General features: G+C 46.5%; 2 protein-coding genes across 3 annotated transcripts in view; one reads left to right on the top strand and one right to left on the bottom strand.

The window, feature by feature from the left end:
* Positions 1-5068, bottom strand: part of EEF1AKMT4 (EEF1A lysine methyltransferase 4) — a 38469-nt gene extending 33401 nt beyond the window's left edge. Inside the window, exon 1 of the mRNA XM_081329834.1 lies at positions 4863-5068. Coding sequence (XP_081185960.1) covers positions 4863-5043 — 181 coding nt within the window. The 5' untranslated portion in view covers positions 5044-5068. The remainder of the gene's footprint in view (positions 1-4862) is intronic.
* Positions 5069-6909: 1841 nt separating this feature from the next.
* ALG3 (ALG3 alpha-1,3- mannosyltransferase) lies at positions 6910-26132 on the top strand. Of its 2 annotated transcripts, none has more exons than XM_081329629.1 (9): positions 6910-7140; positions 8755-8854; positions 11483-11630; positions 15129-15289; positions 17145-17265; positions 21301-21506; positions 22516-22593; positions 23707-23850; positions 25666-26132. In XM_081329629.1, the coding sequence occupies exons 1-9, from the start codon at positions 6948-6950 to the stop codon at positions 25826-25828; spliced, it is 1314 nt and encodes a 437-aa protein (XP_081185755.1). In that variant the 5' UTR covers positions 6910-6947; the 3' UTR covers positions 25829-26132. The 2 variants fall into 2 exon arrangements, with proteins under 2 accessions (XP_081185755.1, XP_081185756.1); XM_081329630.1 differs by lacking the exon at positions 6910-7140 and adding an exon at positions 7355-8005 and having other exon boundaries at positions 25666-26131.
* Positions 26133-26915: the final 783 nt, after the last annotated feature.

Here is a 26915-nt window from a genome sequence, read left to right as displayed (position 1 = left end):
CTGGGTGGGTCAATCACCCGGAAACTGAATTCTAGTCCCGCCTTAGGCATGAAAGCTGATTGGGTGACTTTGAGCAAGTCACTCTCTCTCGGCTCAACCCACCTCACAGGGTGGTTGTGGGGAAAATAGGAGAAGGAAGGAGCATTAGATGTGTTCTCTGCCTTGAGTTATTTATAAAACTAATAAAGGCAGATATAAGTAAGTAAGTGCCAGCTCCTGGCCTTCATTATTTTCCAAGAAAGGTTCTAAGATCTACGTAGGGCAGAGGCGTTAGAAATAGTTAATGCCTGAGGCTCTGACATGCTTTTCAGCCTATTTAGCCTTTTTAAAAAAATAAAATAAAATAAAATAAAATAAAATAAAATAAAATAAAATAAAATAATAAAATAAAATAAAATAAAATAAAAGACTCACAAAATAAAATGAAGTGGGGCAGAATCTGATTGCTCCCGGGCACCACGTTGGGGGATTCATAAATTAGTGCATCCCTTATGGAGAATCCCATACTGCCCCCTAGTGGTCATAAGGAGCAAGTGGATATTCTTTATTTTACCAGAAATTTTACCAGACTGAAAGCTGTAGCTAAAAAGAGAGATTTAGCAAGCTAACCTATTTGCTTATCTACGGTTTATTAAATAAACCACAATTCAATAGAATTTATATGTGATCTTTAGTCATAAACCATTGTTGAAGAACCACAATGGATGGTTTTGCATTAAAACAAGTCACATTATGGCTTAGCATGAACCTTGCCTAAGGCGAAAATATAAGTGAAGTCAACAAGGACATCTCTTTCCTTGCTTATGTTTTGTTCCTGAATTTTGCAGAATTTGGAACCGTTCCCAGATCAAGAAACAATCAGATTACATATTGCTCGTTTAAGGAATCTGGCAATTGCCAAATTTATTCAAGCTACTTATCTCAGACTTCACCTGGAAATTGCAGGATTGCCACACAGAGGTAAGCACTGGTCATATTGCATGGTTATAAAGAGATGAGTAGTCCTCGGCTTACGTCTGTAATGCCACCTGCCAATTACAATCATAAATCGTGACAGTTGTAAAGTGGTCATCACGTGGCCATCCCAAAGTTATGCCTTTTTTTCTGGCAGTGATTGTTAAGTGAGCCCATTGTTCATTAGGGAACGATCTTGCCAAAAATTGGAAGTAAACGGTTTTTGGCAAAAACATCGTATATCGCTGTCAGGTGATCGTGGGAACCTGCAAACAGCCATAAACGTGGGCCAATTGCCGAGCACCAAAAATGCGGTCGTGTGATCATGCGGGACTCCCTTAGCTATTGAAATTTGGGAAATTGGATTGTAAATACTTTGGGGGGGGGAGCCACTGTAATTTCAAATGGTTGCTACGTGACCGGTTGTAAGTCAAGGATGTCTTGTAAGGTATGTGTCTTTTGTGGTTCAGTCCAAACAATATTTCAATTTGTTAAAAAAACAACAACAATTTCCTTGGTCATTTGAGCCTCTGCTGGGCTTCACAACCACCCTGTGAGGTATTCCCCTCAGAGGAAGAGCAATAAAAATGCGAGTTTGATCCATCCCATCCATCATTCTGTCTGTCAGAATCCATTTATATCATATTCATAAATGTATGTTTCAAACATTATTCCATGGATCCTGCCATCTCCCGAAGAGGAGAGAACGGATGTGTATTGAGCCTGTATTAGGCATTTCAAAGGAAAAGAGAAGCCTTGTGAACTGGGGAAACAAAAGGGGGGGGGGGGTTAGGGTAGGTAGCATCTGGCTTGTGTCATGGAAGAGAGCAATAAACATAAAAGGTCCTAAGTTCCTTTTTCCCACGAGAGGGATGATACGAGGTAAATGGGGGGGACTGACCAAATGGGGTTAAGGGGAGTTAAACCGGGAACTCTTTATAAGGGTTTAGTTCGTGGGACAATATTAAGTCCTGTCTTGTATTCCTACAACCAAGCATGTCATAGTAAAGATTCTTTTTGGACTAGATTTGACTCCAAGAGTTTTTGACTTCCTAAGACGTGGTTTGGGGTGGGTCCGGACACTGTGACTGATTCACACATTGCACAAAATCAGGGTTGAAAAACAAATCGGAACTGATTTTTTGGACGAGCTGTAGTAGCCTGGTTTACATACCATGCTAAAAGATAATGGATGCGTTTATGCGTGGCCAAAATGAAGCCACATCAGGGCAGCTTTTCCTGACTTGCTGTGTTCTCTTAAATCCTTAACTAAGTTTAAGACCAGGGTTCAAATCCACCATTTTTACGATGTTCTCCAAGAACCTCTTTCAACACAGAGGGGTAATCAAATATGATGGGTGAATCTGAAGCCTCAATCCTTTGGAAAAAGTGCAAGGAAGATGACTGAAGGCCTGAAGACTAAAACATATAAAGAATGGTTGCAAGATTTGGGTTTGGGTAGTCTAGAGAAAAGAAGGACTAGGGGGGGGGGCATGGTAGCAGAATTCCAGTATTCGAGAAATTGCCACAAAGAGGAGGGGGGTCAACTTATTTTCCAAAGCACCAGAAAGCAAGACAAGAAACAATGGATGGAAACTGGATGGAAACTAATCAAGGAGAGAAGCAACCTGGAATTAAGGAGAAAGTTCCTAACAGTGAGGACAATTAACCAGTAGAACAGCTTGTGACCAGAAATCATTGGCACTCCATCACGGGAGGTTTTTAAGGAGAGACTGGGCAGTCACTTGTCTGAAATGGTATAGGGCAGGGGTAGGCAACCTTGGCTCTTTTATGACTCATGGACTTCAACTCCCAGAATTCCTTAGCCAGCCATGCTGGCTCAGGAATTCTGGGAGTTGAAGTCCATGAGTCATAAAAGAGCCAAGGTTGCCTACCCCTGGTATAGGGTCTCCTGCTTGAGCGGGGGGTTGGACTAGAAGACCTCCAAGGTCCCTTTTCCAGCTCTATCGGATTATCTAAGGGAGCACCTGCTGCCAGTGTCAATTTCCCATCGTCCTGTGCGCTCCCACAGGGAGGGCCTCCTCAGGGTACCGCCGGTCAAGGATTGCCGGCGGGCGAGACCCAGGGGGAGGGCGTTCTCTGTGGGCGCGCCTGCCCTATGGAATCAACTGCCAATGGAACTCCGGACTGCCCCCGGCCTTCGTTCATTTCGCCGGGACCTAAAAACCTGGCTCTTTCAGCTATCTGGTCTGGACTGAGGGGTTTAATGTTTTTAAATTGTGATTTAATTTTTGTGGCTAGACTTAATTTAATTTATTTTAATTTATTTTAATTTTATATTGGATTTTTAAATTTTGCCTTGTAAACCGCCATGAGTCCTTTGGGAATAGGGCGGTATATAAACCGAATGAATAAATAAATAAATAAATAAAATATTTGATTGATTGAATCTGAAGGGGCTACCAGTTAGAATATGAGTGCTACGGACCTCTGATTATGGGTAGTTCTCGACTTACAACCATTCATTTAGTGACTGCTGAAGTTACAATGGCCCTTATGACCGGTGCTAGCATTTACAACCGTCACATCATCCCCGTGGTCACATGATCAAAATACGGGCACCTGGCCCCTGGCATCCCAGGGTCATGTGATCACCATCTGTGGCCTTCCCAGCCGGTTACGATTAGTGGGAAGCCGGGTTTACTTCACAACTGGATGATTCACTGAACAACTGAAGTGAAGTGAATAACAACTATGTGTCAACCTCCACTTGAATATCCAAACAAAGTCCAGGATTTGTTTCCTTTCTGAAAATCTTACTAAATTATGCAAATAATTTTTGTGTAATACCTTCCCACACTTTCAGTTTCTTAACAACTGGCATGCAGTGACTAGACCAGGGGTAGGCAACCTTGGCTCTTTTATGACTCGTGGACTTCAACTCCCAGAATTCCTGAGCCAGCCATGCTGAGGAGAAAAGAAGAGGTTTCCAAGCTGAGCAGTGCTGGCTCAGGAATTCTGGGAGTTGAAGTCCACAAGTCATAAAAGAGCCAAGGTTGCCAATCCTTGGACTAGTTGGAGGCTCCTGTGGCTTTTGTTGAGTGACTGATCTGTCTTTTCAGTCTTGACACCATGGCAAAAAAGACCATAAATTTGGGCACGACTCTTAGCGACTGCCTTGCCTTAACAATGGAAATTCCGGGCCCAAGAGTGGTCGTACGTTGAGGACTGGCTGTAGGTTTCCAAGGCAAAATTATGACCAACGGCTGTTGATGACCAGCCCCTCTATAAATTGGTCTAATCTACTATTTCTCAAACTGTGGTCCTAGGACCCCTGAGGAGCCTCCAAACACTCTCTCAGGGGCCCTCAAATCAAAATTATTTGCCAACCTGTATTGAAAAACAGGTTTTTCAGGGACGCAGTGGCTCAGGACGCTGAGCTTGTCGATCAGATGATCAGTAGTTTGGCGGATCGAATCCCGAGTGCCGCATAACAGAGTGAGCGCCTGTTACTCGTCCCAGCTTCTGCCAACCTAGCAGTTCGAAAGCACGTAAAAATGCAAGTAGAAAAATAGGGACCACTCCGGTGGGAAGGTAACAGCATTCTGTGTCCCTTTGGCGTCCAGTCATGCCGGCCACATGACCACGGAGATGTCCTCGGACAAGCGCTGGCTCTTCGGCTTTGGAACAGAGATGAGCACCGGCCCCTAGAGTCGGAAACAACTAACGAACCCCTTTCCGATCCACTTCTCTGATTCCCCCCCTCGTATTTACTATACCAGTTATTTCTCAAGCGGGCAAACTTTTAAAGAGAGGTGTGGACTTCAACTCCCAGAATTCCCCCGGCTCTGAGAGGAACAGGAAGCGCACCCGTCGGCGGTCCACGTGCGCCCCTTGAGCCTCCGCTTCTTACACCGTCCCAGCCAGGGTTGGAGGCGATCGCTTACCCAGCACCAAGATCCGGTCCCCCGGCTTCAGTTCCGCCTCCAGCTCTTCGCGGAAACGCTCCAAGCCCCCGAACCACTCGGTGGGCTCGGCCCCCTCCTGCTCGTAGCGCGCCTCCCAGAAGCCCCGCTCCCGGTACTTGGCGTTGGAAAGCGGACGCTGCCTCCGCGGGGCTTCCTCCATAGGGAAGCCGAGGCTGAGCCGCTCCGCCGCCGCCGCCGCCTGAGCCTGGCAGCCCCGTCCACGTGGCCTGCCCAAAACCACGTGGAGTTTCCGGTTGCCGAGCGGGGGGGGGCGGGTCAAAGCGCTCCCCCCGGAAACGCGACCCCGGAGGTTTGGGTTCCGTGCGAGCGGCTGTCCGCTGCTTTCCGGGCTGCGGCGTTTCCTCCTTCAAGGCTGAGGCTCCTGAGAGAGTTGGACGTCCGATACAGGGGGATGTTTGTAGCTCCGGGTTGAAATGAAGGCTCGGTCCTTGGTGCTTTCTGAACCTGGCTGTTTTTCTTGCAGACGTTTCCGTTAGCCAGCTAGCCTTGATCGTGTTACCTGGTTGGGGAATAATAATAATAAATAATAAACCTTTATTGTCAAAGTACAACATGTGTACATTGAGATTAGCTGAGCCTCCCCCGTGCTCTCTCCCCCCAACACACAGTGACAACAAACCCTCCATCCCACCACACTATGTTAACCAACTACACCACACACCAGCCTTCCAAGTCAATTCTGCATAAGATTATGTCCCATTTAAAAGCCTAACAGCCCACGGATAAAAGCTATTTTTCAGCCTGTTGGTACGGCTGGCTATATTCCTATATCTCCTACCGGATGGTAGGAGAGTAAAGAGATACCGTCCAGGGTGTGAGTCATCCCTGAGAAGACTGCAAGAAAACAGCCAAGTTCAGAGAGCACCAAGGACCCTCTCAGTTGGGGATTTGCACAGGCTGCTGATGCTATGATAGACTAGGAGATTTTAATGCCAATTGAGCTTAGTACATTGTGGATGAATACTTGTAAAAAACCCTATGTAAACGCAATAAAAACGTGTTTCTGGGTTAAATGTCTGGCAACGTTAATAAATAATATAATGGGGTAGGCTCTCGTACAGCGCTCTCTCCCTCCTCCAGCCCCTCCCTCTCCCCCGTCTCCCTCTTTCGCCTCCCGCCCCCCTTCCCCGTGTCTGATAATCGTGCAGTACGTTCTGCTGTAAAGATTTATTTCCCTTCAATTTTCATTGTTTTATTTTACTGGAGTAAAGTTGGGACGCTCATAAGGCTGCAGGTAAAAATCAAGCACATTCTTACAACACCTTTACCGTGGATTCAGCTCTTGGTAGCCATGACAGAGCTGTGGCAAGCCAATAAGTGGGCATGGAAAGGACACCACCAGGAGAGCCTCTGGTTCTTTGGCATCTTGGGTGAAGGAAAGGGGTGGGGGTGGGGGAAACGCCTCGCGCATTCTTTATTTTTTATTGAAAAGTTTTTCAATACATTTTATCTTTAACAAAACCAAACCCCTCCCAACCCACCCCCCCTTCCCAACCCAGCCCAACCCTCCCTCCCTCCCTCCCCTTCCCCCCTCCCCGACTTCCCAGAGCTAAATACAAGGTATAAAAGTAAAAACAATCATAATCTACCATATGCTAACAACGAGTTATTAAGTCTATCACACTTTAACTCTTGTAAAATGACTACAAGCTATATAGATATCACATCAATACTTATTCAAATGCTAAATGAAACTTTTTAGTCCCATATTTATTCTGGATGTAATCAATCCATTTTTTCCACTCCACAATATATCTCTGTTGCGAATGGTCTCGCGCATTCTTGCAAAGAAAACCACCCGTCCAGTTGCAGACTTGACAAACGCTCGGCTTAAGACAGGAGTGCTGAGCTGGCTTTGTTTGACCTCCAGCTGGACGGGAGACCACCGGGGAAATCCCAGAGCTGCGGCACCCCCGGGCAGCCTTCGAGGACGGGACGAACCTTGTGTGTTGGGGGGCACTTCCGCGCCCGGAACTGTCGACGCCGGGCGAGGCCAGGAGGGGGAGCGCTTTGGCGGTGGCACCAGCGGGCCGCAGTAGGGCTATGGCGCCGGCGCCAGGGCCGCGGAGGAAGGGGGCGGCGGGGCCAGGATACCGGGTCTTGCTCCGGGTCCTGCGCCGGACCTGGCAGGAGAAGCACCTGGTGCTCTTCGAGCCGCGCTTCACCCCGCTGGTGGCCGCCTGCCTCTGCTTGGCCGAAGTGGGGGTCAACTTCTGGGTCATCCAGAGGGTGTCGTGTGAGTCGGCGGGGTGGGGGGAGGGAGCTGCCCCTCCTTGGGCATCCCAAAAGGGTTGGATTCCAGTTCCCATAATGAGTGCAGGCTCGGGTAACGGGGGACTTGGCCAGATCCATTGGGAGGACGCCCCATTGGTGGGGGAGAGAGGAAGGGAGGGATGACCGGGTGCAGGTGGGGGTCTGGGGGATGTACTTGGGTGCATTGATAAACCTTGAGGACTAGAATCTTGATGAGTAGAGGGATGTCGACTTAGAGTGGGTAGGCGAGGGGGCGCCAAGAATAGAATTCGAGCCGTGCAGGTGTATTTTTGGCCAGCCCATAGTCTAAACCAGTGTTTCTCAAACTTAAAAAATGTATGGACTTCAGTTTCCAGAATCTCTTAGCTGGCCAGGGGATTCTGGGAGTTGAAGTCCGTAGATATTAAAGTTGCCCAGGTTGAGAAACACTACTCTAAACTGCTGTGCCCTTCCTTATACTTTGTGGGTGTGTGGCAATCATGGTATGCGATAGTGTGTTGCTAGTTTCAACAAGGCACGATCGCAAGAAATATTTCTTTTTCCCTCCACTTGTAATCTTGAAGAAAGAGGGGAAGAATCTCTCCACCTCGTTCATAATTTTAACCAGGCATTGTGCTTTGATTATTTTTTTATTAAATAGCTGGAACCAACTCTTGTAGATAAGTTGGATCTCTATCTAGAATAGAGGGGAAAAGGGGAAAAGACATTCGGATGTTACGTATTTTGAACTCCTCTACCTCAAGAACCAGTTCTTCAGAGGGTTCCCCCCCCCAAAAAAAAAAACCCTGGGCATTCACACAAGCTGTCAGTATTAGCAATCTGAATGTTAAAGGAAAAAGTCCTTAACAGTAAGTAAGGTTTGACAGTGAACCAATTTCCAATAGAGGCAGGGGATTTTGGGGACTTGATTTAATTAATTTTTAATCTGATTTTAATTTTTGTATGTTTGTTTTTAACCCTCCCTGTAAACCGCCCTGAGTCCTACGGGAATAGGGCGGTATGTAAATTTAATAAAAATAAAATAAATTTCTCTTCAGTGGACAGACTGGACAGCCATAGTCCAGGTTGATTTCATTTAGATTCTTGCACTGAGGAAGCATACGTGTGTCTGTGTCTCTGAGTGTGCATTTGACAACCTCAGTGACCCTTTCCAGCCTTTGCGTTACAATCATTCTTGGTCAGTTAACGATCAAGCAGAGAGGCTTTTGCATGTACACTAAACGTAGTATTCACGTTAGACGTTTTTATAGCATAGCATGTGTTTGCAAACCTAACTTATTAGTTCACTCTCTTATATCAATTCTGAAAATGGGTTAATCAGTAACCAGGTTAGGTGTGTTGGTGAACATACCCAGTAACTTTCTGAAGTCAATGGAAATAAGAGTTCACATGTTATTTTAAACTAAAATCATGAAATCAGTTTCGTGAGCCTGTACCATGTGTGCAGAAGCCATGCAGAGTAAATTTTCTGTCAATTAAATCAGTAGTATTAGCACAGTTTAGGGCAGTATTTTTCAGTGTTGGCAACTTTTAAAAGATGTGGACCCCAGATCCTCTGGCTGCTGAACTGATGAGCATCTGTGTACTTTCCCCACAGATACTGAGATTGACTGGAAAGCCTACATGGATGAAGTGGAGGGGGTTGTGAATGGGACCCTGGATTACACCCAACTAAAGGGGGAGACAGGCCCCCTTGTGTGAGTACTTTACTTACTGAGGCTCCTGTGGGTCCGTCATCATCAACATAATATATCAAACTTGTATGGTACCCAACATCTCCCAATGATTCTGGGTAGCTCACAACAATCAAAATTCTGTTACTGGCAGTCCTCGACTTACGTTCATTTAGTGACTGTTCAAAGTTACAACGGCACTAAAAATAGTGACATGGCCATTTTTCACACTTTCGACTGTTGCAGCATCCCCATGGTAAAAATTCAGACACTTGCCTGAACTGACTTGTATTTATGACGGTTTCCATGTCCCGGGGGTCACGTGATTACCTTTTGCACCAAGTCAACCGGGAAGCCAGATTCATTTAACAACTGTGTTACTAACTTAACTGCAGAGATTTACTTAACAACTGTGGTAATGGGGGAAAACTCATTTAACAACCGTCTTGCTTAGTGGGAATTTGGGGCTCGTAAGCCTTCTCAACAATTCAGCTCTTAATAATTCTTCTAAACAACAGCACAGTGGGGGCCACCTAGACTTTTGGGGGCACCTTATTCCAGAGAGCAGGCGCTGCTGCAGAGAAAATGCATTTTGGGGCTCTTGAGATACGACATTGTTTAATCGAAGGGACCCTAAGCACATCAGCCCCACAGGATCGAATTGGTCAGCTGATTCTATGGGAGACAGTCCCTCGAGCAACCAGGCGCAGTTGCTGTGTAGGAGTTGTGAGTCAGGGACAGAGGGAGGGAGGGAATCCTGTCCTGGGAAAAAAGAGAATAATAATAATAATAATAATAATAATAATAATAATAATAATAATAATAATAATAATAATAATAATAATAATAATAATAATGATGATGATGAAGAAGTTGGAAGGGACCTTGGAGGTCATCTAGTCCAACCCCCTGCTCAGGCAGGAAACCCTATACCATTTCAGACAAATGGCTGTCCAGTCTCTTCTTAAAAACTTCCAGTGTTGGAGCATTCACCACTTCTGGAGGCAGGTTGTTCCACTGGTTAATTGTTCTAACTGTCAGGAAGTTTCTCCTTAGTTCTAGGTTGCTTCTCTCCTTGATCCGTTTCCATCCGTTGCTTCTTGTCCTGCCCTTCGGGCGCTTTGGAGAATAGCTTGACTCCCTCTTCTTTGTGGCAGCCCCTGAGATATTGGAACACTGCTATCATGTCACCCCTCACCCTTCTCTTCATTAAACTACACATACCCAATTCCAGCAACCGTTCCCTATATGTTTTAGCCTCCAGTTCCCCAATCATCTTTGTTGCTCTTCTCTGTACTCTTTTTAGAGTCTCGACATCTTTTTTACATCGTGGTGACCAAAACTGGATGCAGTATTCCAGGTGTGGCCTTACCAAGGCATTGTAAAGTGGTATTAGTATTTCATGCAATCTTGATTCTATCCCTCTGTTAATGCAGCCTAGCACTGTGTTGGCTTTTTTGGCAGCTGCAGCACACTGCTGGCTCATATTTAAGTGATTGTCCACTAGGACTCCGAGATCTCTCTCACAGTTGCTACTATTGAGCAAGGTACCACCTATACTATACCTGTGCATTTGATTTTTCCTGCCTAAATGTAGAACCTTACTTTTTTCACAATTGAATTTCATTTTGTTAGATAGTGCCCAGTGTTCGAGTCTGTCCAGATCCTCCTGTATCTTAAGCCTATCTTCTGGAGTATTGGCTATTCCTGCCAGCTTGGTGTCGTCTGCAAATTTGATGAGTTCCCCATCTATCCCCTCATCCAAATTGTTGATGAAGATGTTGAAGAGCACTGGGCCCAGAACAGAGCCCTGGGGCACCCCACTACACACTTCCTTCCGTGTAGATGCAGTTCCATTGAGGACCACACGCTGAGTACGGCCTGTCAGCCAGCTACGAATCCATCTGGTGGTGATGCTATCTAACCCACATTTTCCTATCTTATCAAGTAGTAGGTTGTGATCTACTTTATCAGATGCCTTACTGAAGTCCAAGTAAATTATATCTACAGCATTCCTCTGGTCCACTAGTTTTGTCACTTGGTCAAAGAATGCAATAAGATTTGTCTGGCATAATCTGTTTTTGACAAACCCATGTTGGCTTTTAGTGGTAACTTTGTTCGCATCAAGGTGTTCGCTGATTTGTTGTTTGATTGGGCACAGCAAGTGTCAGGCTTGTTCCAGCTTGAGCATTTAGCAAAGAAAGACCCTTGACTCCATTCCTAGCAACAGATATACTTTTACTAAAGTCAAGTGCTTTCAGCATAGGCAAAGCCGGGTCTTGAGTATTCCTGCTCAAAACCTGCCTTTTCCCCAATTCCTGCCCCCTCCCTTCTTGACCAATTCGTGCGTGGCCAATAGTATTCCGATTTGGTGTTGGGGTAACCGCTTTAAGGTTTGGCATCTCTTTGGTGTACTTTCACATTGCGTTCTCACCCTTCCTGTATATGCTGGTCTGTTCCAGATTGGCATCTGGTTTCTGTCATCCTGTCATCCCTCCCCCCCTACATTCTCCTCCTTCCCCTTCCCACAATTTATAGCAGGATGCCAGTGAAAGGAAGCAGGCTGAAGCTTTGACACTGGCAGACCTGACACCAAGGAAGTTTCTCTTTGTTTCTTCTTTAAATCCCCCTTTCTCTCTCCCCCAACTGCAGGTACCCTGCTGGCTTTGTTTACATCTTCATGGGCCTGTATTATGCCACCGACCGAGGCACCAACATCCGCCTGGCGCAGTACTTCTTTGCCGCCCTGTACCTGATCACCCTGCTGCTGGTTTTCCGCATCTACAGCCGCACCAACAAGGTCAGGAGCTGTAATGGGATTTCTGGAAGCTCTAAAGCCCAGCAGAGAATCTACTGTATATGGCTAAAAGCAAAGGATTAATGGGAGCAGTTCCCCATTATTGATTTTACGGAGCATCAGGCATACAACGTACATTGCAAGTCAAATAAAAATTAAAAAAAACGTTGTTTTTTGCCACCGCAAAGGAAGTCCGGTGTTAAGTATAGGTAGTCCTTGATTTACAACCGAACCTTCCAAAAAGGCACTTAATCGAGTTCTAAAGTTCCAGTGGATTCTCTCCCCGGCCCCGTGGTCACGTGAGCATATTTTGGGCCCTCGAAAACTGGCCCGTATTTGTGGGAGTTTGTAACGTCCCGTGATCACGTGACTCGATTCACAGCATTTTTTGCTGCAAATTGGTGTTTAACCTCTAGCAAAAACATCCCCTGGCAAACACTGTGTTCACTAACCCCTTTGGTGTTCGGCTTAACAATCACCGATGATTGATTGGTCAGGCTGTGATCCTGTTTTATGATTGCAGGCAGGCTCCCTTACAAGTCGTAAATTGAGAACTTCCTGTAACGCTGCGGAATTTATGTGAAGCTTTTTCTTTCCCCCACCCCACCCCTCCCTGAGTTTTTAAGCCACTCTGCTTTTGTGCTGAAGGGTTACACATAAATCCCTGCATTGGAAACAAAAATAGAGCTGTGACACATTTGGTCACCGCTGCTGGTAAAAGCAAGGTCGAATCTCCTTGTGTTGATTTTGACTCCTGGTGAATGTACGGGAACATGCCTTTTAGTGGGATTTTTTTTTTGTTTTCAGCTTCCAAGTCTAAGCTACAGCCCTGTGATTTCCTAGTGGCCTCACATCCAGGGACTAATTTGAACCCACCTCGTTCAGTTATTTAAAGAGCGGCCCAGCTATTGTGACCTGTGCCAGGGGTTTGTCAAACAAAAGAAAGCCAGGGTTGCCCTTGTGGGGGTTGGAACTGAGGCCTTCACTCTGTATGGAAAGGAAATCGGGGTGTCCCGTTAAAGTGAACTGGGTGGGAATACAGGTAGTCCTCGACTTAGGACCACGGCTGAGCCAAAAATTTCTGTTGCAAAGTGAGGCATTTGTTAAGTGAATTTTGCTCCATTTTTATGACCTTTCTTGCCACAGTTGTTAAGGGAATCACTGCAATTTTTCTTAAATTAGTAACAGTTGTTAAATTAGCAAAAGTGAAGGGAATCTGGCTTCCCTGTTCACTTTGCTTGTCAGAAGATTGAAAAAGAGGATTCCGGGACACTGCGACCGTCATAAATATGAATCAGTTGCCAAGCGTCTGAATTTTGATCGTGCGTCCACGGGGGATGCTGCAGTGGTGGCGAGCGTGTGAAATAGACAAAAGTCCCTTTTTTTTCAGTGCCGTTGTAACTTTGACCGGTCACTAAACGAACTGTTGTAAGTCAAGGACTACCTGTAATGTAATTTCTTTTGAGGGTTGTGAGCGACCCAGAATCGTTGGGAGATGTCAGGTGCCGTACAGGTTTGATAAATTACGTTGGTGATGATGATGATGATGAGGGATCCACAAGAGCCTCAGTAAGGTTGGAAGTTGATAAGTACTCTCCCAAGGGGTCCTGTGTCCCCTTTTAGTTGGGTGTAATCCGGGATCCCATTCACAAGACCCTCCACTTCATCCATGTAGGCTTCAACCACCTGTATTGCTCCCTCAGACCTCAGTCTCTGCTGCACTGGTGGTGGGTGAGCCTGACTCCTCACCGCCCCCCCCCCAACCAATTCTATGTGGGACAAACAGGAAGGCGGTTGAAAACAAGGGTTTGTGAACACCAACTAGCAGTTAAACGGCACGAGCCAAAATCCCTAATCTCAAACCACGTTGATAATAAACAAGACCAGTTCGAATGGGAAGGAACACAGATCATTGGGCCTGCCAGCACCCGCCACACACGTGAATTGATGGAAGCCTGGTATTCTAGCAAAGGAGCAATTAACAAGTATGCTGGATCTAGATCAGGGGTAGGCAACCTTGGCTCTTTTAGGACTGGTGGACTTCAACTCCCAGAATTCCTGAGCCAGCACGGCTCAGCTTGGAAACCTCTCCCTTTCCCCTCAGCCTGGCTGGCTCAGGAATTCTGGGAGTTGAAGTCCACAAGTCATAAAGCAGCCTAGGCCAGGGGTAGAAAACTTTGGCTCTTGTATGATTCTTGGACTTGAACTCCCAGAATTCCTGAGCCAGCACGGCTCAGCTTGGAAACCTCTCCCTTTCCCCTCAGCATGACTGGCTCAGGAATTCTGGGAGTTGAAGTCCACAAGTCATAAAGCAGCCTAGGCCTAGGCCAGGGGTAGAAAACCTTGGCTCTTGTATGATTCTTGGACTTGAACTCCCAGAATTCCTGAGCCAGCACGGCTCAGCTTGGAAACCTCTCCCTTTCCCCTCAGCATGACTGGCTCAGGAATTCTGGGAGTTGAAGTCCACAAGTCATAAAGCAGCCTAGGCCTAGGCCAGGGGTAGAAAACCTTGGCTCTTGTATGATTCTTGGACTTGAACTCCCAGAATTCCTGAGCCAGCACGGCTCAGCTTGGAAACCTCTCCCTTTCCCCTCAGCATGACTGGCTCAAGAATTCTGGGAGTTGAAGTCCACAAGTCATAAAGCAGCCTAGGCCTAGGCCAGGGGTAGAAAACCTTGGCTCTTGTATGATTCTTGGACTTGAACTCCCAGAATTCCTGAGCCAGCACGGCTCAGCTTGGGAAACCTCCCCCTTTTCCCTCAGCATGGCTGGCTCAGGAATTCTGGGAGTTGAAGTCCACCAGTCATAAAAGAGCCAAGGTTGCCTACCCCTGCATTAGGCCATGTTTCTCAAATGTGGTCCCTTGAAAATGTGTGAACTTCAACTCCCAGAATTCCTGAGCCAGCATGGCTCAGCTTGGAAACCTCTCCCTTTCCCCTCAGCATGACTGGCTCAGGAATTCTGGGAGTTGAAGTCCACGAGTCATAAAGCAGCCTAGGCCTAGGCCAGGGGTAGCAAACCTTGGCTCTTGTATGATTCTTGGACTTGAACTCCCAGAATTCCTGAGCCAGCACGGCTCAGCTTGGGAAACCTCTCCCTTTTCCCTCAGCATGGCTGGCTCAGGAATTCTGGGAGTTGAAGTCCACCAGTCATAAAAGAGCCAAGGTGGCCTACCCCTGGCCTAGATCCAGCATACGAATAGATAAGAAACCAGGCCATTCGAACGACCAATCAACGAGAGCCAATCAGCTGCTCAGAATTTAAATATAGCTCCACACGAACAACCAATCACGTGTCCCAACTGACCACGCTGGTACACAAGACGTTTATAAGCCAAGGAGAATAGGGCCCGAACATCCTGCTGATGATGTTGCCTAGTCTGGTAACGAAACGTTCAGAAACTCAACTGCAACGAGCTTTGGAGAGCGAGCCGCTGCCAAAATCTTAAAACCCCCAAGCTAGGCGTGTTTCCTGTTATCATCCCTGCCCGCTCTTCTGCAGGTCCCTCCCTACGTGTTCTTCTTCATGTGCTGCGCCTCCTACCGCATCCACTCCATCTTCGTCTTGCGCCTCTTCAATGACCCGGTGGCCATGGCAATCCTTTTCCTGGCTGTCAATCTCTTTCTGGAGGATCGCTGGTCCTGCGGCTGCTTCTGCTTCAGGTGAGCAATCCCTGGGGTCCCCTTTGCTGGTTAGGGGCAGGGTGGGGCAAGGGAGCACCTTGCAGACCTGGCCCATCTCAAGCTTGGTAGGCTCAGGTCCTCTGTTTCTGATCAGTTGCTCACGGTGGAAAAAGCTTCACCTTCTGGGCTGGAGTGTGTGTGTGTGTGTGTGTAGGGTAGGTCTCCAACCTTGACAGCTTTAAGGCTTGTGGACTTCAAGTCCCAGAATTCCCCAGCCAGCCGTGCTTGGAGACCCCCTGGGCTAGAGACGGGTGTTAATCCTAAGAGGGTTTGGCCCTTGATTGGCTGTGTTTCCTTCAGTTCAAAGTCCTGTGGTCTGGGTGTTGGCTTGACAAAACCCCTGCACTCCTCACTGGGGGGGGGGGTGTCATTAACCAGGTTTAATGCCTTGGCGTGATAAAAGATGCTCGGCCCTTTTACCCTAGTCAGCAAGCTACCGGTAATCCTCAACGACCGCAATTGAGCCCCAAATTTCTGTTGCTAAGCGAGGCAGTTAAGCGAATTTGGCTTCCCGATTGATTTTTTTGGTTTGTCAAAAGGTCACAAAGGGGGAATCACATGACCCTGGGGAGGCTGGAACAGTCACGGGTGTGAAAAATGCTTTGAAGTCACTTTTTTCCCAGGCCCTTTGAAACTTTGAACCGTCACTAAAGAAATGGATGTAAGTCGAAAACCACCTGTACAAATTTATTCATTTAAAAAAAAAAAAAAAACCCAGTGTATTCAGTTCTGTCCATGTCACTGTCACTGTTTACGACGTTCTAAAGGCAAAATATAAAACAACAAAAACATTAAAAGCATTCAGTGTTCCAAATGAAAACGTTAAATTTAAAGGAAACGGGTCTCGCCCTGGCACTAATTTATAACATTTTTGCCACCAAAAAAAAAATTAGTATATACCCTCCATGGTGGTTGGTTTTTTTTCCCACCCAAAAATTGCACATTCGTTGATTCCCGAGCATCGTATCCTTTCTTGTCTCAGCCTCAGTTTTGCCTGCCTTGTATTCCAGTCGTGACTTAGGCTGGGTTCATAGATTAGACCAGGGGTAGGCAACCTTGGCTCTTTTATGACTGGTGGACTTCAACTCCCAGAATTCCTGAGCCAGCATGGCTCAGCTTGGGAAACCTCTCCCTTTCCCCTCAGCGTGGCTGGCTCAGGAATTCTGGGCGTTGAAGTCCACGAGTCATAAAAGAGCCTAGGTTGCCTACCCCTGAATTAGACCAAGCCATCACTGATTTAAGGGACGCGGTGGCTCAGTGGGTTAGGACACTGAGCTTGTCGATCAGAAGGTCGGCAGTTTGACGGGTCAAATCCCGAGTGCCGCGTAGCAGAGTGAGCGCCTGTTACTTGTCCCAGCTTCTGCCAACCTAGCAGTTCGAAAGCACGTAAAAATGCAAGTAGAAAAATAGGGACCACTCCGGTGGGAAGGTAACAGCGTTCTGTGCGCCTTTGGTGTCTAGTCATGCCGGCCACATGACCGCGGAGACGTCCTCGGACAAGCGCTGGCTCTTCGGCTTTGAAACGGAGATGAGCACCGGCCCCTAGAGTTGGAAACGACTAGCACGCATGTGCGGGGGAACCTTTACCTTTACCTTATCACTGATTTAGCTTCATGTATGTGTAAATCTAGCCAGTTGTGGTTTCTTCAGTTAGATCAGGGGGTCTTCAAACCTGGACCTTTTATGACTTGTGGACTTCATGGAAGGGCAGAGATTGTCTCTGGTTGCTGCTCGGATGGTGTTTAAGCATAGATGTAGCCTACAGAGCTGGCGTTCATGGGAATGGGGCTGGCCACTCACCCATCTAACATCCCTCCTGCCTTTCGCCTTTCAGCCTGGCTGTGTCTGTAAAAATGAACATCCTCCTCTTTGCGCCAGGCCTTCTCTTCCTCCTCCTCCGGTGTTTTGGACTGCGAGGTGCCATCCCAAAGCTCGCCATCTGCGCCCTTCTGCAGGTAAGTTGAGGAAAGACTGTCCCTCAGGATTGGAGGACCTGCTTTGTAGCAGCAAGGCCTGGGGAGAGGGGGGAGGCTGGGAAGGGCTGCGTAAGTGGAAGGAGAAATGGCCTGGGTTCATAAATGGTTCCTCTCCCTATGTGCAAGTAGTGTCAGACAAGGGACTTTGCTCACAACTGGACTCTGACTTGTGTTGTGTCACCCTTCATTGTTCCTTTGAGCTGGAGGACTTCAGAGTTTTAGTTCCCATTGAAAGCCATTTGTATACGTCAATTAATTCGATAATTGCCCAGAAACAAAATTGCATCTTCCCATCCATCCATTGCCAACAAATTGAGGCCTTTGAACTCTGGTGCTGGAGAAGACTCCTGCGAGTCCCTCGGACTGCAAGGCGATCAAACCGGTCAGTCCTAGAGGAGATCAGCCCTGACTGCTCTTTAGAAGGCCAGATCCTGAAGTTGAAACTCAAATACTTTGGCCACCTAATGAGAAGGAAGGACTCACTGGAGAAGAGCCTAATGCTGGGAAAGATTGAGGGCAATAGAAGAAGGGGACGACGGAGAATGAGGTGGCTGGATGGAGTCACTGAAGCAGTAGGCATGAGCCTAAATGGACTCCAGAAGATGGTAGAGGACAGGAAGGCCTGGAGGAACATTGCCCATGGGGTCGTGATGGGTCGGACACGACTTCACAACTAACAACAACATCCATCCATGCATCCATCCTCCCATTTATCATTCCTATATCCTTTCTCCTTTCCTCCCTCCCTCCATCTTCAACCTACTTCAGAGATGATTTGACCATGGGACGTCCAAATAATACTGAAAACGTCGTGTCATCAGCATTTCTCTTGCATTATTTTTTCCCACCACCTTATTTTCCCCTCTTTAGTCATCTGCTTTCAAATCTGCAGATTTCGAGGGTTGAATAACTCGAGGGACAAGTTACACCAGGGGTCTTCAAACTTGGCCCTTTTATGACTTGTGGACTTCAACTCCCAGAATTCCTCAGCCAGCTATGCTGGCTGAGGAATTCTGGGAGTTGAAGTCCACAAGTCATAAAAGGGCCAAGTTTGAAGACCCCTGAGTTACACGAAGGAAGCCATGGGACCAAGGGATTTCTTCTCCAATGGGGGATTACTTCACAATTTTTGCAGTTGGCATTCTTTATGCAATAGTTGTGCAGAATCGTCATCAGCTGCCCAAAAGAAAAACCGGGGTATTTCTCCATAGAATTTTTGTTTCTTAAACAAGGGAGAGAAAATCTTAACAGATAGTCCTCGCGTTACGACCACAATTGACCTCAACGTTTATGGTGCTAAGTGAAACATTTGTTAAGTGGATTTTGCTCCACCTTACGACTCTCTCTTGCCACAGTTGCTAAGTGAACCATTGCATTGGTTAAGTTAGTAAGACGGTGATTAAGTGAATCTGGCTTCCCCGTTGATTTTGCTTGTCAGAAAGTCGCAAAAGGGGATCGCAGGATCCCAGGCCACTGCAGTGGTCGTTAAGTGTGAAAAATGGCCATAAGTCACTTGTCAGTGCTGTTGTAACTTTGAAAGGTCACTAAATGAACACAGGGCTACCTGTGTTTATGAATGTGAAGAAAGCAAACAAACAGGTTTTTCAGCAGAAGTTGGAGAAAAGAATTGTACGGGCATAGCTCGTGAAAAGCTTTTTCGGCAGGGGGAAAACCTGGGGCCTGTTACTGGGTTGTTATAACCCTGGAGAAATGAAGGTTAGATTGCCAACATTAAATGCCAGGAGCTGCCTAACAACCTCTCGGAGGGTGGGGTGGGGAAGCTAAATTCCTGCAAGGTAAGAGAAAATGGGTGGATCCTCTACCCCTTTTTTAAACCATCTATTCCACTGCGGGAGCACTGCATCACAAACTGACAACGGTAACAGATAGATAGACAGGAGATAGGGGATGACATTTTGTGATGACCCAGGGCCCCGAACGGAGGCAAAGCAGTCAGCTGGCAAAGAAACAGTTCTTTAATCACTGCCCAAGTTCCCCCAAAAAGCTCCCACATAAGCTGGCAAGAGTTCAACAAATGCACACACGGGCAAGACAGATAACACAAAAAACGTAAAACAGTCCTTTTTAACTCTCGGCTTGCCTGCAGTCTGCAAAGAGAGACTTTAGAAAATGCCTTCTGTGGTTGTGAAGCAGGAAACCAACCGGTCCAGATTTCAAAGGGTCCAAGTTAGACAAGAGCACAATTCACTATCTCGAGATAACACGTTTGTTCCCAGCAAATGCCCCACCCCACAGCGTCTCCTTATATCTTAGTCCCCAGGTGCGCCTTGTGAAGTGGGGCAGGACACAATTGAGCCTGCCTCCGTTGTTCTCTCCTCCACTCTGGTCTCCTTGCTCTAGGATCAGGGGTGTGGGTGTTGGGGGGGGGGCTTGCTCCTCACCTGCACTCTGCCTTCCCTGTTCCACACCTGAAGGACCCTGGTCTGCCTCAGCCTGCTGTTCCCTACAGTCCTCTGAAGCCACGGACACCCCCTCCCGAGCCTTAGCAAAGCACTCCACGTCATCCTCAGAGTCAAGCTCAGACAGAGGCATGACACATTTCAGGAGTCTTTGTAAAATGGAATGTGAAAATGGAATGTGAAATAATGGAGCAAATGCACACTTTAGAACAGGTGCCACAATGTGGATTTTGATGCATGGGAGGCAGGATGGCCTAGCCTGGTGATTCTTGGCAAGGCCATTGCAAGCTCTCTCTCTCTGTGTGTGTGTGTGTGTGTGTGTGTGTGTGTGTGTATGCTCTGTGTGTGTGTGTGTGTGTATATATGTATACAGCATATATATATATATATATATATATATATATATATATATATATATATATATACATACATACAGTGAAGAAGAACTAAAGAGCCTCTTGTTGCAGGTGAAGAAGGAGAGTGCAAAACGTGGGTTGAAACTTAACATTAAGAAAACCAAGATCATGGCATCTGGCCCTCTCAATTCCTGGCAAATAGATGGGGAAGAAATGGAGGTAGTGACAGATTTTATTTTCCTGGGCTCCAAGATCACTGCAGATGGGGACTGTAGCCAAGAAATTAAAAGACGCTTGCTCCTTGGGAGGAAAGCCATGGCAAATCTAGACAGCACACTAAAAAGCAGAGACATCACCCTGTCAACAAAAGTGCGTATAGTCAAGGCTATGGTCTTCCCAGTTGCAACGTATGGCAGTGAAAGTTGGAGCATAAGAAAGGCTGAGCGCCAAAGAATTGAGGCCTTTGAACTGTGGTGCTGGAGAAGACTCCTGCGAGTCCCTTGGACCGCAAGGCGATCAAACCGGTCAGTCCTAGAGGAGATCAATCCTGACTGCTCTTTAGAAGGCCAGATCCTGAAGCTAAAACTCAAGTACTTTGGCCACCTAATGAGAAGGAAGGACTCACTGGAGAAGAGCCTAATGCTGGGAAAGATCGAGGGCAATAGAAGAAGGGGACGACAGAGAATGAGGTGGCTGGATGGAGTCACTGAAGCAGTAGGCGTGAGCTTAAATGGACTCCAGAAGATGGTAGAGGACAGGAAGGCCTGGAGGAATGTTGTCCATATGGTCGCGATGGGTCGGACACGACTTCGCAGCTAACAACAACAACAACAACAACATACACATACATACATATATACACACACACATATATAGATATAGATATAGATATATAGAGATATAGATATAGATATATATTTATTATTATTATTATTTTTATTACATTTATATCCCACCCTTCTCCGAAGACTCAGGGCGGCTTACAAGCTTAGCAGTATATATACATATAGATATATATATATACATGGTGCTCATCTCCATTTCAAAGCCGAAGAGCCAGCACTTTTACGTGCTTTCGAACTGCTATGTTGGCAGAAGCTGGGACGAGTAACAGGCACTCACTCTGTTACGCGGCACTTGGGATTCGACCCACCAAACTGCCGACCTTCTGATCGACAAGCTCAGCGTCCTAACCCACTGAGCCACCGCGTATACATACATACATACATATCTTGCAGGTGGCCCTGGGCTTGCCGTTCCTGATGGAGAACCCCGTGGGGTACGTGTCCCGTTCCTTTGATTTGGGTCGTCAGTTCCTCTTCAAGTGGACCGTAAATTGGAGGTTCTTGCCCGAAGAGGTTTTCCAACACCGGGCTTTTCACCTGGCGCTCTTGGTCCTCCACTTCACAGTCCTGGCTCTCTTTGCACTAAACAGGTGGCACAGGTGAGAAGTGGCAGTTCGTGGGGAAAGGAGCTACGAAAAAGAGGCCCTTTTGCCTCAGGCCTTAACAGAGTTGGGAGGGACCTTGGAAGTCTTCTAGGCCAGGGGGTAGGCCACCTTGGCTCTTTTATGACTCGTGGACTTCAACTCCCAGAATTCCTCAGCCAGCCTGGCTCAGCTTGGAAACCTCTCCCTTTCCCCTCAGCGTGGCTGGCTCAAGAATTCTGGGAGTTGAAGTCCACAAGACATAAAGCGGCCTAGGCCAAGGGTAGGCAACCTTGGCTCTTTTATGACTCATGGACTTCAACTCCCAGAATTCCTCAGCCAGCCTGGCTCAGCTTGGAAACCTCCCTTTCCCCTCAGTGTGGCTGGCTCAGGAATTCTGGGAGTAGAAGTCCACGCGTCATAAAAGAGCCAAGGTTGCCTACCCCTGTTCTAGTCCAACCCCCCCTTCCCCCCCCCCAAATATACCATTCCACACATGGCCATCCCGTCTCTTCTTAAAAACCTCCAGTGATGGACCACCCACAACTTCTGGAGCATGAGTCACTTAATGACTGCAATGACTTGCTTAACTGTGGCAAAAACCTCTGGAGGCAGGATGTTCCACTGGTTAATCACTCTCACTGTCTGAAATTTCTCCTTAGTTCCACCAGGTTGCTTCTCTCCTTGACGAGTTTCCATCCGTTGCTTCTTGTCCTGCCTTCAGCTGCTTTGGAGAATAACTCGACTCCCTCTTCTTTGTGGCAGCCCCTCAAATATAGGAAGGCTGCTATCATGGCAGCCCTAGTCTTTCTTTTCTACATTGATGGAAATGGTTTAAAATTTTCTGCCACTATCCTCAAAGAGAAAGATATATTTGTTGCATTTGCCTTGGGCTTCGTTGCATGTAGAAAGTCAACAGTTCTGGAACGAAGGCAGTCATCAACCTAGGATCTCATGTATTGATGGGGTTAATCCTGGCAACTAGACCACCGTGAAACTGACCTATTTTCTTACTGGTCCCCTACAGATCTGATGAAAACTTCTTGAGCCTATTAAAGGATCCAGCCAAGAGGAAGGAGCATCCAGAACCCCTTTCAGCAAATCATATCCTTTTACTGAAGATGGGATTTTCTTGAAGTACGTTATGAGAAGAATTGATTACCCAGTTAGGGGTGTCCAACAGCTCTGTTCCTTATGCCATCCATCTTGCCAATTCGCAGGATTTCTCCCCCCCCCCCCGCTTAAATATATATTTAAGGTGGACAGTGTTTAATATGTAGGGGTGTGGGTCTATACATATGTTGTATATAGTATGTTCAGGTGTGTGTCATGTATGTGCTTCACTTTGAGAGCGGGCAAGTAAATTTCATTTTTGATGTGCCGTTGTGCCCACAGTAAAAAAAATAATGACAGTAATAGTTATCTTTAATGTATGCTGATTAGTGTACATTTAAAGTGACAAATTATTCTATACTGTTCCATTCCATTCCATTCCTTATTCTATTCCATTCTATTAACCTTAACAACTTAAGACTTCCGAATTCTGGCAGTTAAAGTCCACAGGTCTCAAAGTTGCTAAAGTTGGACATCATTGGTATATATATATATTATTTATTTATATATATATATTATTATTTATTTATTATTTTATTTAATACTATTTCTATACCGCCCTTCTCCCGAAGGACTCAGGGCGGTGAACAGGGCAAGAATATATATATATATATATATATATATATATATATATATATATATATATATATATATATATATATATATATATATATATATATATATATATATATATATATATATATATATATATATATATATATATATATATATATATATATATATATATATATATATATATATATATATATATATAAGCTGAGCCGTGCTGGCTCAGGAATGCTGGGAGTTGAAGTCCACAAGTTGAAGTCCACAAGTCATAAAAGCTAAGGTTTTCTACCCTAGGCCTAGGCTGCTTGATGAATTGTGGACTTCAGCTCCCAGAATTCCTGAGCCAGCCATGATGAGGGGAAAGGGAGAGGTTTCTAAGCTGAGCCGTGCTGGCTCAGGTATGCTGGGAGTTGAAGTCCATGAGTCATAAAAGAGCCAAGGTTTTCTACCCATGGTATAGTTCAATGTGCATGGCAATGTTGCTATAGCCCTCCGAGTTTTGCACGATGCAGTCTGTCCTTAACCAAAAGCCACAGGTCATTTTCACCCTCTTTACCTCCAATTTCATTGGTGTTTGCTTCAGCCGCTCCTTGCATTACCAGTTCTATGTCTGGTATTTCCACACCTTGCCCTACCTGCTCTGGTGCACACCACCCAAGACGCTCGCCCACCTCCTGAAGTAGGTATTGTCTTCCTGGAGCTTGTGTGTGGGGGGGGGGATAGGACCCAAGGATCTTTTGTCGTCTTTCAGAGTCTCTTCACATGGGCCAGCATTGCCCTTGTTCTCTTCGTACTGGGAACATTGTCTGGTAGATGGAGTTGTGAGCTGCACTGCTCGTTTCAGTGGGAGTGTGTTTCTGTGTGTGTGTGAGAACAGTTATCCAGCCACTGAGATTTCAAAAGAATTCCCTTCCCCCTAGAGGTGGTGGTACAGGTAGTCCTTGACTTACAACAGTTCGTTTAGTGGCAGTTCGAAGTTACGATGGCACCGGAAAAAGTGACATGACCGTTTTTCACACTTCAAACAACCGTCGCAGCATCTTCATGGCCAGCCGATCAGAATTCGGAGGTTGGGCAAATGACTCATATTTATGACGTTTGCAGCATCTCAGGAACCATGTGATCCCCCTTTTGCAACCTTCTGACAAGCAAAGTCAGTGGGGAAAAGCCGGGGTCCCTTAACAACCGTGTTAGTAACTTAACAACTGCAGCGGTTCGCTTAACAAGTATGACAAGAAAGGTCATAAAAAGGGCGCAAAACTCAATTGACAAATGTCTCGCTTAGCCATAGAAAATTTGGGCTTAATTATGATTGTGAGTCAAGGCCTACTTATAATGCATATTCATGCCCTACGTGACCAATGTGTATCTTGCAGTTTGTTTTTGTGAATCGTGAGGGAGTGTTGTGATCCTAGCCACAAGGTGGTAGGAAGTGATCCTTCATTTATCTTACTTGAATGAGCAATTTCAGCGGGTGTGGAGGATGGGGTTGGGGGAAGAGGAGTGGGCAGCCTAAAATCCCAAGTTGCTAGTGGCCATCTAGATATTTATCCGATATTGGTTGCCCTGTTCCTACCATTTTAAAGCTGGAAAACCCAAAGAGCTTGTTATACAGTATATCCCAAAATACAGGCAGTGACTTGACTTACGACTTCAATTGAACCCCAACGTTTCTGTTGCTAAGTGAAATAGTTGTTAAGTGAGTTTTTGCCCCCCACGTTACGACTTTCCTTGCCACAGTTGTTAAGGGAATCCCTGCAGTTGTTAAGTTAGCAACATGGCTGTTAAGGGAATCTGGCTTCCCCCCTTGACTTCGATTGTCAGAAGGTCGCAAAAGGGGGAGCGCGAGACCCCCGGGAGACTGCGACCGTCATAAATATGAGCCAGTGGCCAAGTGTTTGAATTTTGATCAGGTGACCGTGGGGAGGCTGCAACCGTGGTCAGTTTGGAAAATGGTTGTCGGTTCCCTTTTTTCAGTGCCATTGCAACTTTGAACGGTCACTAAACGAGTGGCTGTAAATCGAGGATTACCTGTAAGCTTAACAGGTAAGGCCCTTTGTATGCATGTGACAGTCTAAGGCAGAGGTCCCCAGCCTGTTGGGCACCAGGGACCGGTTCCGCAGAGAGAGGTTTTTCCACGGACCGGAGGGGGCGTGGTTTTGTGTGCTGCCTGCATCCCACGGATGGGGTTTTGCTTGTTTGTGTGGACCAGTTGCTGGCATGCTGCGGCCCAGTACCAGTCCATGGACCGGGGGTTGGGGACCCCTGATATAAGGGATATCATTTCTTCCCAGAAATAGCCTTCTTTCCAGGCCACTCAATGAATCCCAGGCTTATTCATCTATCCTGCATTCAGGTACATATTTTCACCGCAGCGGGGAATAACTGGAAAACTACTTCCTTTCCTATTAGCTGGCAGGTCACCTTTTTGTGTGTGTGTGTGCTTTCTGCCTCAAGCTAAATCGTGGTTTTCTTCTCTCGGCTTTGCTTTCAGAGTGCTTCTTCTAGGCTTAGTTGAGCTTTCGTGGAACACGTATCCCTCGACGGTCTACAGCTCAGCTGCTCTTCACGTGTGCCATGGAATCATCCTTCTGCAGCTCTGGTACGGGACAATGTCTTCTCCGGAAGACAAGCCACCGTCGAAAAAAGTGGAATGAAAATGACTCCGAAGAGGGACAATACAGCTTGGACTAAGATTGGATGTTGCTGAGGACAACTGACAAGGGCTGTTCATAAATCTGCCTGATGCAGGAGGTGGCACACGGCCTTCCCTTCCTGGTGGCTGAAGGGTGGCGCAGAGTGGGACTTGATAGAGGTGATCGTCACACCAAAGATAATGTGGAATATCCTGAATAAAGGACAGTAAATGGTTTGATACAAGGCTTCCCATGGCTGCAATGTATATATTGTCATAGGATGTGATATCCTCCAGAGTCTTTTTTTTTTTTAAAAAAAACAAGTGTTTTTCGCTTTTTAATGTGGATCAAACACACTTACCACGAGTTGTAACGAGTCAGGGTAAGGTTTTTATAAGATGCCCTGTGGCAAATTGCGTCCTCTAGTAAAGGGGGTCCCCACAACCTTGGCCACTTTAGGACTTGTGGACTTCAACTCCCAGAGTTCTGGGAGTTGAAGTCCACAAGTCCTAAACTGGCCAAGGTTGGGCACCTCTGCTCTAGTAGTGCTCAACGTACAGCTGCAATTGAGCCCAAAGGTGAGACATTTGTTAAGTGATTTTTGCTCCATTTTGCCACCTTTCTTGCCACGGTTGTCAAGCGAATCCCTGCAGTTGTTAAGTTAGCAACGCGGCTGTTAAGGGAACCTGACTTTCCCCATTAACGTGACTTATCAGAAGGTCGCAAAAGGGGATCACATGGCCCCAGGGCACTGCAACCGTCATAAATAAGAAGTCAGTTGCCAGGTTTCCAAATTTTGATCGCGTGACCGTGGGGAGGCTTGCAACGGTCGTGTGAAAAGCGGTCATAAGTCACTTTTTTCTGTCTGTCTTAAGCGTGTAATATGCCTACTGCTTTTTCCTAGCATGCCAATCCATGTTTGAACAGCCCAAGGACAATGAAAAATTCCCAGTCAAACTTGGTCATTAAGTGAAACAGTCACTAAATGAATACATGTCAGAGGTGGAGAGGTTCTTTGTTCCTGAATTGCTTTTCTTCACAGCTTAGGGTTTCCCTGAAACAGTGCTAAGAGTAAGTTGGGCTGAACTTTGTGATCTCAGTTGAATCG

The sequence above is a fragment of the Vipera berus genome (assembly GCF_964194415.1).
Source record: "Vipera berus genome assembly, chromosome: 5".
Classification (NCBI taxonomy): domain Eukaryota; kingdom Metazoa; phylum Chordata; class Lepidosauria; order Squamata; family Viperidae; genus Vipera; species Vipera berus.
Note: the sequence above shows the minus strand (reverse complement) of the source record. Positions and strands in the feature narration are given on the sequence as shown.